This window comes from Scyliorhinus torazame, chromosome 5 (genome assembly GCF_047496885.1).
Source record: "Scyliorhinus torazame isolate Kashiwa2021f chromosome 5, sScyTor2.1, whole genome shotgun sequence".
NCBI lineage: Eukaryota > Metazoa > Chordata > Chondrichthyes > Carcharhiniformes > Scyliorhinidae > Scyliorhinus > Scyliorhinus torazame.
The window spans coordinates 303,244,217-303,256,885 of record NC_092711.1 but is presented as its reverse complement, the minus strand read 5'-3'; the positions used below and the strand labels follow the sequence as shown (position 1 = coordinate 303,256,885).

The 12,669-nt window shown below is 50.2% G+C and overlaps 1 protein-coding gene across 2 annotated transcripts in view; it reads right to left on the bottom strand.

Moving 5' to 3' along the window:
* LOC140421268 (A-kinase anchor protein 17B-like) overlaps positions 1–12,669 on the bottom strand; it is an 80,721-nt gene that overhangs the window by 9,730 nt on the left and 58,322 nt on the right. For both annotated transcript variants that reach the window (XM_072505853.1, XM_072505854.1), the window contains exon 4: positions 5,861–6,098. In XM_072505853.1, the coding sequence (XP_072361954.1) occupies positions 5,861–6,098 (238 nt within the window). The remainder of the gene's footprint in view (positions 1–5,860; positions 6,099–12,669) is intronic.

Sequence of the window (12,669 nt, the reverse complement as noted above, 5' to 3'; positions counted from 1 at the left end):
ACCATTCCTTTCTTCACCCATCTTTCCAAGGTGCTGTGTTAATCCTGGTGTTACCTTTCACAGGCTGACAATGCAGGACACTTGGTGACCCTAAAGAATAAAGCCTTCTCAAGATCAGGATAACCCAGAGCCTCCTCAGCACAGTGTCAACAAAAGCAGATCTTGATTTCCGGCTGCCTCTTGCCTCCCTCTCGACTCCCGTTAACCTCCCCAGCTGCCTCTGATTAGAGATGGGACGTGTAGAACTTTTGACTTCCCATTCGACCCCAGGTTCAGCTTACCGCCCGTCATCAACCCCACTTATAATAATAATAATCGCTTATTGACACAAGTTAGGCTTCAATGAAGTTACCGTGAAAAGCCCTTAGTCGCCACATTCAGGCGCCTGTTCGAGGAGGCCGGTACGGTAATTGAACCCGTGCTGCTGGCCTTGTTCTGCATTACAAGCCAGCTGTTTAGCCCACTGTGCTAAACTAGCCCCTACCTTTTTCCCCCACTTCACAACGCTGAACCTCCATAGCTCCTACCAACCCCAACAAAACCCCAGTCTGTGCCTTAAGTTACCTTGACACCTCCAACACTCTGCTCACCTGGCTCGCTGCTTCAACCCAACCTAATCAAAATGTTACAAGCTGCATCCCTGCCAAGATATTCACTCCAGCCATCCCTGTCCTCTCCAACATCTAAAGAGCTGATTTTATCATTTGATTTCATGTTTTCAAATCCCTTCATGCGATATTCCACCCTTCCTTAGCTATTTCCTCCTTCCTCTCCTCTCCGCATGTTCACCATTCATTGTCCCCGGACCTCAATCCATTCACTTCACTACTGGCAGGTACTCATTCAGCCAATATCACCCGAAACAGCTCCCTCTGCCTTGCCACCTCCTTCAGCTTTCCCTTTATCTCCTCACCGCCAGACTACTCCCTGCTCTCGTGCCCCTCTTATTATAAAGTGCAAGAGGATATGTAGCAAATCAAACAGAAACAATAAGGCAATACAGCAGAGTAGTGATTTGGGTAATGAGAAATAGAATGTGGCAGGAGGGGCCGGGGTGTACAAACTTCAGAATGAACCAGTAGATAAGGCTGAAAGTGCAAAAATGTTAAGACAACAAAATGAAAGTATCTGTATCTGAATGTATGAAGCATTCTTAACAAAATAGGCAAATTGCTAGGTAAAAATAAATATGTATGACGTGATGGACAGTACAGAGATATGGTGGCAGGGTGACCATGGCTGGGACTTGAATATTAAAGGGCATTTGATATTACAGGAAGATAGGGAGCTAGAAAAGGGTGGTGGGATAGCTCTATTAATTTAGGATGTCATTTGTACAGGAGTGAGGACAAAGGTAAGATGTACAATCCATTTGCATAGAGATAAGGAATAGGAAAAGTAAGAGGTCACTTGTGGGAGCAGTCTCTCGGCCCCCTAACAGTAGTTACACAGTGGGGCAGGACACGCAGCAAGAAATAAATGGACCCTGTAAGAAAAGTACAGCTATAATCACGGGTGACTTCGCGTAGAATAGGCAAATCAGATCGGCAACGGTAGCCTGAAACAGGAGTTTATGAAGAGTATTTGACTACTTCTTATGGCAGCAGGCTGTTCTGGACCTGGTAACGAGTAATGAGACAGGATAAATGAATAACCTTTTGGTAAAGCAGCCTCTACGTAACACTGATTATAATATGATAGAATTTCACGTTCAGTTTGAAGGGGAGAAGTGCGAGTCTAGGACTAGTGTTTTAAACATGAATGAAGGTATGAAAGCAGATCTAGAGATGCAGTGGAAGTCTTTTAAGGAAATATTTAATAACCCTCAACAGGGATTTATCCCAGTGAGAAAGAAAAACTCTTTGAGAAGGACGTTTTATCCGTGGCTGAATAAGGAATACTGTGGGCAGCACAGTTGCTTCACAGCGCCAGGGTCCCAGGTTCGAATCCCGGCTTGGGACACTGTCTGTGCGGAGTCTGCACGTTCTCCCCGTGTCTGCGTGGGTTTCCTCCGGGTACTCCGGTTTCCTCCCACAAATCCCGAAAGATGTGCTTGTTAGGTGAATTTGACATTCTGAATTCTCCCACCATGTACCCGAACAAGCGCCGGAATGTGGCAACTAGGGGATTTTCACAGTAACTTCTTTGCAGTGTTAATGTAAGTCTACTTGTGACAATAAAGATTATTATTATTAAATAAAAGGAATCTGAAACGAAAGAGAAAATGCTGGAAAATCTCAGCCAGTCTGGCAGCATCTCGAGGGAGAGAAAAGAGCTAATGTTTCGAGTCCGATGACTCTTTGTCAAAGCTAACAGACAGAGGAAGTGGGAAATATTTATACTGCGGAGTGAGAATGAAAGATTATCATAGAATTTACAGTGCAGAAGGAGGCCATTCGGCCCATCGAGTCTGCACCGGCTCTTGGAAAGAGCACCCTACCCAAGGTCAACACCTCCACCCTATCCCCATAACCCAGTAACCTCACCCAACACAAAGGGCAATTTTGGACACTAAGGGCAATTTAGCATGGCCAATCCACCTAACCTGCACATCTTTGGACTGTGGGAGGAAACCGGAGCACCCGGAGGAAACCCACGCACACACAGGGAGGATGTGCAGACTCCGCACAGACAGTGACCCAAGCCGGGAATCGAACCTGGGACCCTGGAGCTGTGAAGCAATTGTGCTATCCACAATGCTACCGTGCTGCCCCAAAGATGAGTCATAGCCACAGAAACCCAGGAAAACTGAGTGCTAATGGCCACAGAAACCAAGGGGAAAAGAGTACTAATGGCAGTCCCCAGAGAGAACAAAAGATGTGAAAGGTATTATTCTATTATTATTTGCCATGGGAGCACAGAAACTAATTTGTGCGCAGCAGGGTGCTTGCTACACATAGCAAATAACAAATGGCCAGGTAATCCCCATTTTGGAGATGATGTGACTGAAGGATTCTTGAAACTCGGACAGTGTGGGATCTTGTTCAGAGAACAAAGGGTTTCATATGTAGCTGATGTGCTCCACCTAGTGGCCCAGTTAAGATTTGATTAGATAAATGAAACTTTCTCAGCAAGACTGAATCAACTTGGTGAGGAAAGGGTCGAGATAATTGGTCCAGATCCTCCCATCTCCACATGGCCAGAGTCTGGAGGTACCCCGGAGGATATGCCAAGGAGGATATGCCAAGGGACCTCTCGGAAGTCCTCATGCAAGATTTCCCAGGGAAGTTTAAACTCGGATGGTCACTTCCTGTACTCCCCGGGACCTTTTGAAAAGGTCTCCAACTCTTTCCAACTTACTTACCTGGATGGTTACCCAGGAAACAATAGACAGAAAAATCGTAGTCTAACATCTAGGTAATGTACATCCCAATCACCCACACTGTCTTCCCCCCCCTGACCCAACTTGACCTGCTCCCACCCCCTAATCCCCCCCCCCCCCCCCCCCCCCCCCAAACCGACCCAACCTGACTGGCACGCAATCTGATGACTCCCTCCAGACTAAAACACCCCACCCCTGATATGACTAGCCCCCACCCCCAACTTCCCACCGACCCAACCGGACTAGCTTCCACTCTGACTGCCCCCTGACTCGCCTACATATTCACCCACCTGCCACCTTCTCACCTCACCCTACTCTCACCCACTTCCCTTCCCCACCCTATCCTCCATTTGCCTTCTCTCTCTCTAGCTTTTCAGGCAAACTATTTACAACCTGGAATACGGCTGTTATAGCCAGAAAAGGGAGCGTGTCTTCTCTGCGGATTCTCTCCGCTGCTCCCTTTAACGTCTGCTGCCCCGAGTCAGTTTGGAAGGATCCTCCATCTGAACATTGCTCAGGAAAAGCGGAGGAAGGGAAGCGTCTATTTTTCTGTCTGTTGCAGGTCGGAAATGTGGGGCGCGATTCCCCACTCCCACGCCGGTTGGGAGAATCGCCTGGGCCGCCGAAATTTCCGGGGACGCCGGTCCGACGCCCTCCCGCGATTCTCACAAGTGGCGGGAACAGGCCGGTCGAGTTCCGCGGGCCGCAGGCCAGAGAATCGCCGGAGACACCCAAAATGGCGATTCTCCGGCACCCCCGCGATTCTGAGGCCCGGGTGGGCCGAGCGGCCAGGCCAAAACGGCGGGTTCCCCCCGGCGCCGTCCACACCTGGTCGCTACAGTCGTGGGCGGTGCGTGAACGCTGGGGGGGGCGGCCTGTGGGGGGGCGAGGGGGGATCCTGCACCGGGGGGTACCTTGAATGTGGGGTGGCCCGCGATCGGTGCCCACCGATCGTCGGGCCGTCCTCTCTGAAGGAGGACCTCCTTCCTTCCGCGGCCCCGCAAGATCCGTCCGCCATCTTCTTGCGGGGCGGATTTGGACAGGACGGCAACCACGCATGCGCGGATGATGTCCGTTATGCGGTGCCGGCCGCATCATCTATTCGGCGCCGCTTTTACGCGGGCGACAAGGCCTCGCGCGGGTAGATGACGCGGCACCGATACTGGCCCATTGTCAGGGCCTGAATCGGTCGGGACCGGGGCCGTTCCGCGCCGTTGTGAACCTCGACGGCGTTCACGACGGCGCGGCCACTTCAGCGTGGGGGTGGAGAATCGTTCCCAAGGATTCTGATCTCGATGGGAGGATTTGGCCCTTAATTCCGGCACTCTGCCATTCTGCCGGCAAACTCACTGTCTGGTGTGTCACTGAGCTAAGCAGACTAAACAACCCAAATAAGATCGCTGCTTGGGACCTTCAGCTGGAATGATGCCCTGAGCAAGAGGAGAAAGGGAGAACTTTGTTCCGACTCCTAACTGAGACCAGTCAGCCCCAGTTGGAAAGTGTGAGCACTGGTTGTAGAATGGGATCCACTTTGGACAGTCTGCTGATTCTCAGTGTTGAGACTGGCACATGAAGGCTTAGCTACTAAGTGAGGTAACAGAGAACTATTACAACAGCAACAACAATATATATATGGGGGTGGGGGGAGAAATTGACAGTCGGTTCTTGCTAGTGGGAACCTCCGGTCCCGCCGATGGCGAACCACTGCCGTGCGTTTTCCGGCGGCGAAGGGTAGATTCAATGGGAAATTCCATTGACTGTGGTGGAGCAAACGATCCTGCCATCTGCAGGGGGACATCTTCAATGCTCCGGCCCTGACGCAACATGGCGCGGGGGTTCTGGGGCCTGAAGCGGAACAAAGTAGGCCCGGGTTTGCGGGAGGGGGGGAAAGAGGCCAGCCCGCCGATCGGTGAACCCCGATTGCGGGCCAGACCCCATCGGTGAAGGAGCGCTTTTCCCGGCCCCACAGACCCCCCCCCCCCCAACCCTTCGCGCAGAGTTCCCGCCGGTAGCGACCGAGGTGAATGGCGCTGGCGGGACTCTGCCGTTTCCACGCGGCCCATTCGGGCCGGAGAATCGGCGGCCCAGCCGCGACCAGCGCCGCGCCAAACGCGCCGGCGTGAATGGCGCTGAATCTCCGCACCTCGGAGACTCGCGCGCCACGTCGGGGCATGGTAGTGGCGATTCTCCGGTGCGGGGCTGGGAGAATCACGCCCATGGTAACCAATGGTTAAAAAAATCCGGGGTTTACAAGAGGCTAGAATTGGACGGGCAGAGATATCTCAGACAATTGGAGTGCTGTGGGAGGAGGGGGGTTTTAGAAGGTTGGGGAAGGGGTAGGCCATAAGGGGATTTGAAAACAAGGATGTGAATTTAAAAATTCAGCCATTGCTTGACCAGCAGCCAAGCGACGAAACGGTAACCTCGCACAGGTCAGTGTTCATTTCCAGAGAATGACAATGTCAGGAGGGGAGAAATGAGAGATTGGCACAGGAAGGCAAGGGTGATAGAGAAATTCACTCAAAACCAGATACTTACTTTTGCACTGTGTAAGAGCACCGTGAGAAGCCTGTACGAGTCCAGCTTTCTCTGTGCTAGCACCAGTTTCCTGTCCTCCCATGCAGTCGCCTCCTTCTGCTCCTTTTCATTCCCCAGTTTTATCTTCCACTGTTTGCGCAGGTGGTGTCTCTCCTCCCGCTCTTTCTGCCTATGTTCCCTCCTCCTGAGCTTCTCTTTCCGTCTCCTCTCTCTTTCCCGCTCGTCCTCCCTACGTTTCCTGAAGGCAACAGTCCAGAAAGTCAACGCGCGTTCACACAACCAACCTGGGCATTTTGAGTTTCTCCAATGATTATTTAAATATTAGGTTAAAATTCATAAAAGAGAGTTCTCCCTCAATGGAGAGTTATCTTCACATACCTTGTGAACACAATTTTACACGTCAGCTAACATAGCAACCATTTATCTTGTATGAAAAAGAATTTCATTGCAGGCTGGTGTATTCTGCACTTTAAAATTAAGTTGACAGAATTAAGAAAATCCAGGAAATTCAGCACGGTTCTGTTTTAAGCACACAAGTGCAAGATCGGAAGACACAGTACATCATACAGAGTTATGGTGGGACTGTTTCTATAAATAATGTTCAAGACTCTCTTTAAAATCTACCTCTTTGACTGGGCCTTTCTTCCTCATGACTCCTTCTTTGACTTATGTCCATTTTTGGCCCATTACACCTCTACAAAGTGCCTCCTTGGGACATTTGTCTATGCTAAAGGCATTCTATAAGTGCAGCATAGTGTTAAAAGCGGGGTGGACTTGTGGCTCAGTGGGTACTACCCCTACCTCCGGGCCAGGAGCTCCGGGTTCAAGTCCAACGCCAGGATTTGTTGGCCACAGAAGGAGCATTCGGAATATGGTTTGACGGATTGATAATCCGCTCGGGAATTCTCCTACCACAATTTTTAAAAATGGGGGAAAAAGTGTGTTTGTGAAGATACGCTGAAAATAAAATGCAGCAGTAGAAGTGAATGATGTGTGACCTTGTCATAGAGAGTCAGAGGTTTTACAGCATGGAAAGAACCCTTCAGCCCATCGTATATGTGCCGGCCAGCAAACATCTATTCTACTCCCATTTTCCACTTGGTCCATAACCTTGTGCGCTCTGGCATTTCAGGTGCTTATCTAAATCCTTGTTAAATGCTGTGAGGGTTCCCGCCTATGCCATTTTCAGGCAGCGCCTTCCAGAGTCCCACCACCCTCTGGGTGATATGGTTTTCTACAAATCCCCTCTTAACCTTTACCTTAAATCTATGCCCCCTCCGCTAAAGGGAAAAGTTCCTTCCTATTCACCGTATCTGTGCCCATTACACCTCAATCGGGTCCTCCCTTAGCCTTCTCTGCCCCCAGGAAAACAACCCCAGCTTATCCAGTCTGTCTGATCCCAGGCAACATCCTTGTGAATCTCCTCTGCACCCTCTCTAGTGCCTTCACCTCCTTTCTATAGCATGGCGACCAGAACTGCACACAGTTGTGGCACAGCCAGTGCTTCATTCAGCTCCATCATAACCTATTGGCAGGCTGCCGGGACGGAGGATCCCGTTGCTGGTGGGGGTGTGCCACACCAGAAAAAGGGTGCGGAGGGACCGAGAATCCCACCCACATCTCCCTTTGACAAAACCATGCCAACTATCCTCGATTTATCCTTACCTCCCCAAGTGGAGATTAATTCTGCACCTCAGAATGTTTTCCAATAGTTTCCCTACCACTGCGGTTAGACTCACTGGCCTGTAATTTTCTGGTTTGCCCCTACCACCCTTCTTGAATAATGGTACCACATATAGCTATCCTCCAGTCCTCTGGCACCTCGGCCAGAGAGGATTTGAAAATTGTCAGAGCCTCTACAATCTCCTCCCTTGCCTTCCACAGCAGCCTGGGATACATCTCATCTGGGCCTGGAGACTTATTCAGTTCTTGAACCTGCTAAAAACTCATCCCTCTCAATGTTACTTTGTGTGGCTTGCCCCCGGCGGCAGCAGGATCCTCCGTCCCACCAGCCTGCCAATAGGTTATGATGGAGCTGCCTGAAGCACCGGTTATGCCACAACTGTGTGCACAGTGGTAGAAGGATTCCTGAGCTGATTAGTCCCCCTCCCTGATCATCCTTCTCCATCGTGAACACGGATGCAAAGTACTCATTTAAGACCTCACCTACATCATCCGGCTCCACATATAGATTGCCATGTTGGTCCGTAGTTGGCCATACCTTTAACATGCTTACAAGGCAGCATGGTAGCACAGTGGGTAACACTGTGGCTTCACAGCGCCAGGGTCCCAGGTTCTATTCCTGGCTCAGGTCACTGTCTGTGTGGAGTCTGCATGTTCTCCCAGTGTCTGCGTGGGCTTCCTCCGGGTGCTCCAGTTTCCTCCCACAAGTCCCAAAAGACATGCTTGTTAGGTGAATTGGACATTCTGAATTCTCCCTCAGTGTACCCAAACAGGCGCTGCAATGTGGCGACCAGGGGCTTTTCACAGTAACTTCATTGCAGTGTTAATGCAAGCCTACCGTGACAATAAAGATTGCAGCAAGACATCCCGACTCCTGTACTCAAATCCTCTCCATATGAAGGCCGACATACCATTGGCCTTCTTTACTGCCTGCTGTACCTGCACGCTTACCTTCAGTGACTGGTGTACGAGGACACCCAGGTCTGGTTGCACACTCCCCGCTCCTAATTTATGGCCATTCAAATAATAATCTGTTTTCCCGTTTTTGCTACCAAAGTGGATAACCTCACATTTATCCAAATTATGTTGCACCTGCCATTCATTTGCCCACTCGCTCAACTTGTCAAAATTAAACCGAAGCATCTCTGCATCCTCCTCACAGCTCACCTTCCCACCCGACTTTGTGTCATCTGCAAATTTGAAGATTTGGGGCGGGATTCTCCCGCACTTGGCGCGATGGCCCGATGCCTGCGCGAGGAACGGCGCAAACCACTCCGCCATGGTCCTGCGCATGGACCCGCGCATGGTCCCATGCATGGTCCCGCGCATGCGCAGGACCGCCGGCATGTTCTTGCGCATGTGCAGGGTTTTTTTTCTCCGCGCCGGCCATGGCAGAGCCCCACAGAGGCTGGCGTGGAAGGAATGGCGCAGGCCCGCCCGCAGATTGGTGGGCCCCGATCGCGGGCCACACCACGTGGGGGCTCCCCCTGGGGCCGGATCCCCCCCCCCCCCCACCCCGAGGACTCCACTAGACGGCCTCCCAACCAGGTACCGCTTGTGGGACCATGTCCATTCAACGCCGGCGGGTCTGGCCGAAAACGGGCGGCTGCTCGGGCCATCAGGGCCCGGAGAATTGCCGGGGGGGGGGGGGCGCTGCCAACGGCCCCCGACCGGCGCGGCGTGATCCACGCCCCCCCCCCCTCCCAAAAACCGGCACCGGAGAATTCGGCAGCTCGCGGCGGGGCGGGATTCACGCAGCTACTCGGCAATTCTCTGACCCGGCGGGGGGGTCGGAGAATCCCGCCCATTACATTTAGTACCTTCATTACATCATTAATATATACGGCGAAAGCCGGGGTCCCAGCATTGATCCCTGTGGTACCCCACTAATTACTGCCTGGAAAAAGACCCGTTTATTCATACTTCCTAGTTTTCTATCCATCTCAATACACTACCCCTAATCTCATGTGCTTTAATTTTACATGCTAATCTCTTATGTGGGACTTTGTTGAAAGCCTTTTGAAAGTCCAAATAAAGTCCCAAAAAAAAGTGGGTTGGCCACACTTTCTCATTTTACTTTTGCATTGGACAGGAATAAACAGTTGTTGCAGTTCACCCATGTGCTCCAATGTTTGCCATTGCGTATCTGCCATTTGCTCCTATCTGCCCACGTGATCAGTCCATTGATAGCTTCGACAGCTTTATCTTCATTGGCCAACCACACCCAAACTTTGTATCGTTTGCAAACTTCTTAATCATATCCCCTACATTCAAGTCTAACAGATTGATATGTGCCAGAAAAAGCAAGGGACTACGTCCTGAACCTTGCGGAACCTCACTGGTAACATCCTTTCAGGCACAAAAACACCCAGCAACCATTATCCTTTGCTTCCAGCCTCAGTCAATTTTGGAGCAAACTTGCCACTTTCACTTGCATCCCATGGACTTACGCCTCTTTGACATGGAGCTAAAACCAAATCTGATTCTGTCCTCACCCAACATCCACACAAACATCTATCAGCAACAGCCACTGGAATAGCAATCAGAAGCAAAAGAAACCTTCCTAATTTCCCTTTCTGTCTAATATGTAAACGTGAAATCTAATTCTCACATCCCCTTTCTGACTCTCTTATTCTTTCAAGGGGCATTGGCGTCACTGGCTAGGCCAGCAATTTTATTGCCCACTCCTAATTGCCCTCGAGAAGATGGTAGTGAACCACCTTCTTGAACCGCTGCAGTCCATGTGGTGTTGGTACTGTAGAGCTGAACTCAAGAGGTGAGAGTGATTACCCTTGACATCAAGGCAACATTTGATGTGTCAAGGGGCCCTTGCTAAACTGGAGTCAAGGGAATCGGGTGAAAACTCTCCACCCTTTGGTAGGGCTAATTCAGCATAGCCCTGTTCTCTATAACTTAGTGCCCATTAATCCACGTGTTTAGTCGCCCAGCAATTGTGTTTGACTTCATAATTGAATCTATTTATTTGAAATTCCTCAGCTAAATCCTACTTGCCCAGATGTAGCCAACAAATCCTCTTAAATTAATTCCCAGTAACGCAATCAACATTTATTATTCAGACAATTATATCCCAAACGCAAGTAGGAAAACCAAAAAGGATGTTAAAATGGATATCAATTTTTTTGCTATTTGATTTTAGCTTCATGGTCTAAGTACGTTTGTGTGTACTGTAAGCTTTAAGATGTAATTTATTCCTTTCCCAACCAGTATAGATCATTCTACTGCTCTCTGCCAGTGGAGCAGTTTGGAAATAGGCACCCAACTCAAATGCCATCATGGATCATTTACTGACTAATTTTGGAAGTGGCTGATGGCTTCTGCTGACATGAATCCAGAAAACCCGACGGTGAATGTTCTCCGCCAGCTCAAATCAGTTCAGCCGCTGCTTTCCACAACACCTAAACCAGCAGTCCTGCCTCTTGTGTTCGGATCAACAACAAAAGAAAGTCGACTTAAATAACAAAAATAAAATTTAGCCTCTCCAACCCAGCAATTACGCAAGTTAAACATCAAAGCACCAAAGTTGGGAGGCACCAGGGCAGAGCGACATTAACCACTGCCAGATCCCTTACGTCCCAGCACCATACCTCACAGGCAGTCGCTCACTAACCACGGGGCTATGCAAAGTAAACCACCGCATACAAAGCTATTCCTAATACAATCGGCTTCTAACTCTAATTTTTTCTGACTGCATATTGAAAAAGTTAATTTTATAAAAGCAAATTACTGCGGATGCTGGAATCTGAAATGAAAGAGAAAATGCAGATCTGGCAGCATCTGTAGGGAGAGAAAAGAGCCCATTCCAACCTCTCTCCTTCCGAACTTTCTGCTCTTCACTCCGTCAGGTCTAACCCCAACTTTTGCCATCAAAGCTGCCAACAAAGTGGGTGCTGTTGGCATCTGGCACACTGACCTCTACCTCGCAGATGATGAGCGCCAACTCTCAGATACTTCCTCCTACCTCCCCCTGGACCATGACCAGACCACTGAACATCAAGCCATTATCTCCAACACCGTTAGCGACCTTATTTCCTCCAGATGCCTTCCCCCAACGGCTTCCAACTTCAGTCTCCCAACCCCGGACAGCCCACTTTTATCTACTTCCCAAAATCCACAAAAGGTTCTGTCCCGGCAGGCCCATTGTGTCAGCATGCTCCTGCCCCACCGAACCTATTTCCTCTTAACCTGACTCCATCCTCACTCCTCTGGTCCATTCCCTCCCCACCTACATCCGGGATTCCTCTGATGCCCTGCGTCATATTGTCAGCTTCCTGTTCGCGGGCCCGAACCGCATTCTATTCACCATGGGTGTGCAATCTCTCTACACCTCCATCCCACACCAGGATGGCCTGAGAGCTCTTTGCTTCTTTCTCGAAAAGAGGCCCGGACAATTCCCGTCCACCACTACTCTCCGCCTGGCTGAACTCGTTCTATCTCTCAACAACTTCTCCTTTAACTCATCTCATTTTCTCCAAATCAAAGGTCTAGCAATGGGTACCCGCATGGGTCCTAGCTATGCTTGCCTTTTTATGGGGTATGTGGAATATTCCTTGTTCCAGACCTACGCGGGTCCCCTCCCACAACTCCTTTACCGGTACATAGAATACTATTTTGGTGCCGTGTCATGCTCTCGTCCGGACCTGGAAAAATTCATCAACTTTGCTTCCAGTTTCCACCCCTCCATCACTTTCACCTGGTCCATCTCAGACACTTCCCTTCCCTTCCTTGATCTTCCGGTCTCCATATCTGGTAACAAACTATCTACTAATAGCCACTACAAGCCCACTGACTCCCACAGCTATTTGGACAACAGCTCTTCGCACCCGACATCCTGTAAGGACTCCATCCCTTTCTCTCAACTCCTTCACCTCCGTCGCATTTGTTCCAATGGTGCCACTTTCCAAAATGGTGCTTCGAAAATGTGTTCCTTCTTCCTCAAACGTGATTTCTCACCTACAATTGTTTACAGGGCCCTCAACAGTGTGCAGTCTATCTCCCGCGCCACCACCCTCGCCCCCTCCCCTTTCTCCCAGAACAAGGATAAAGTCCCCCTCGTCCTCACATTTCATCCCACCAGCCTCCGTATGCAAAGCATAATCCTCCGCCAT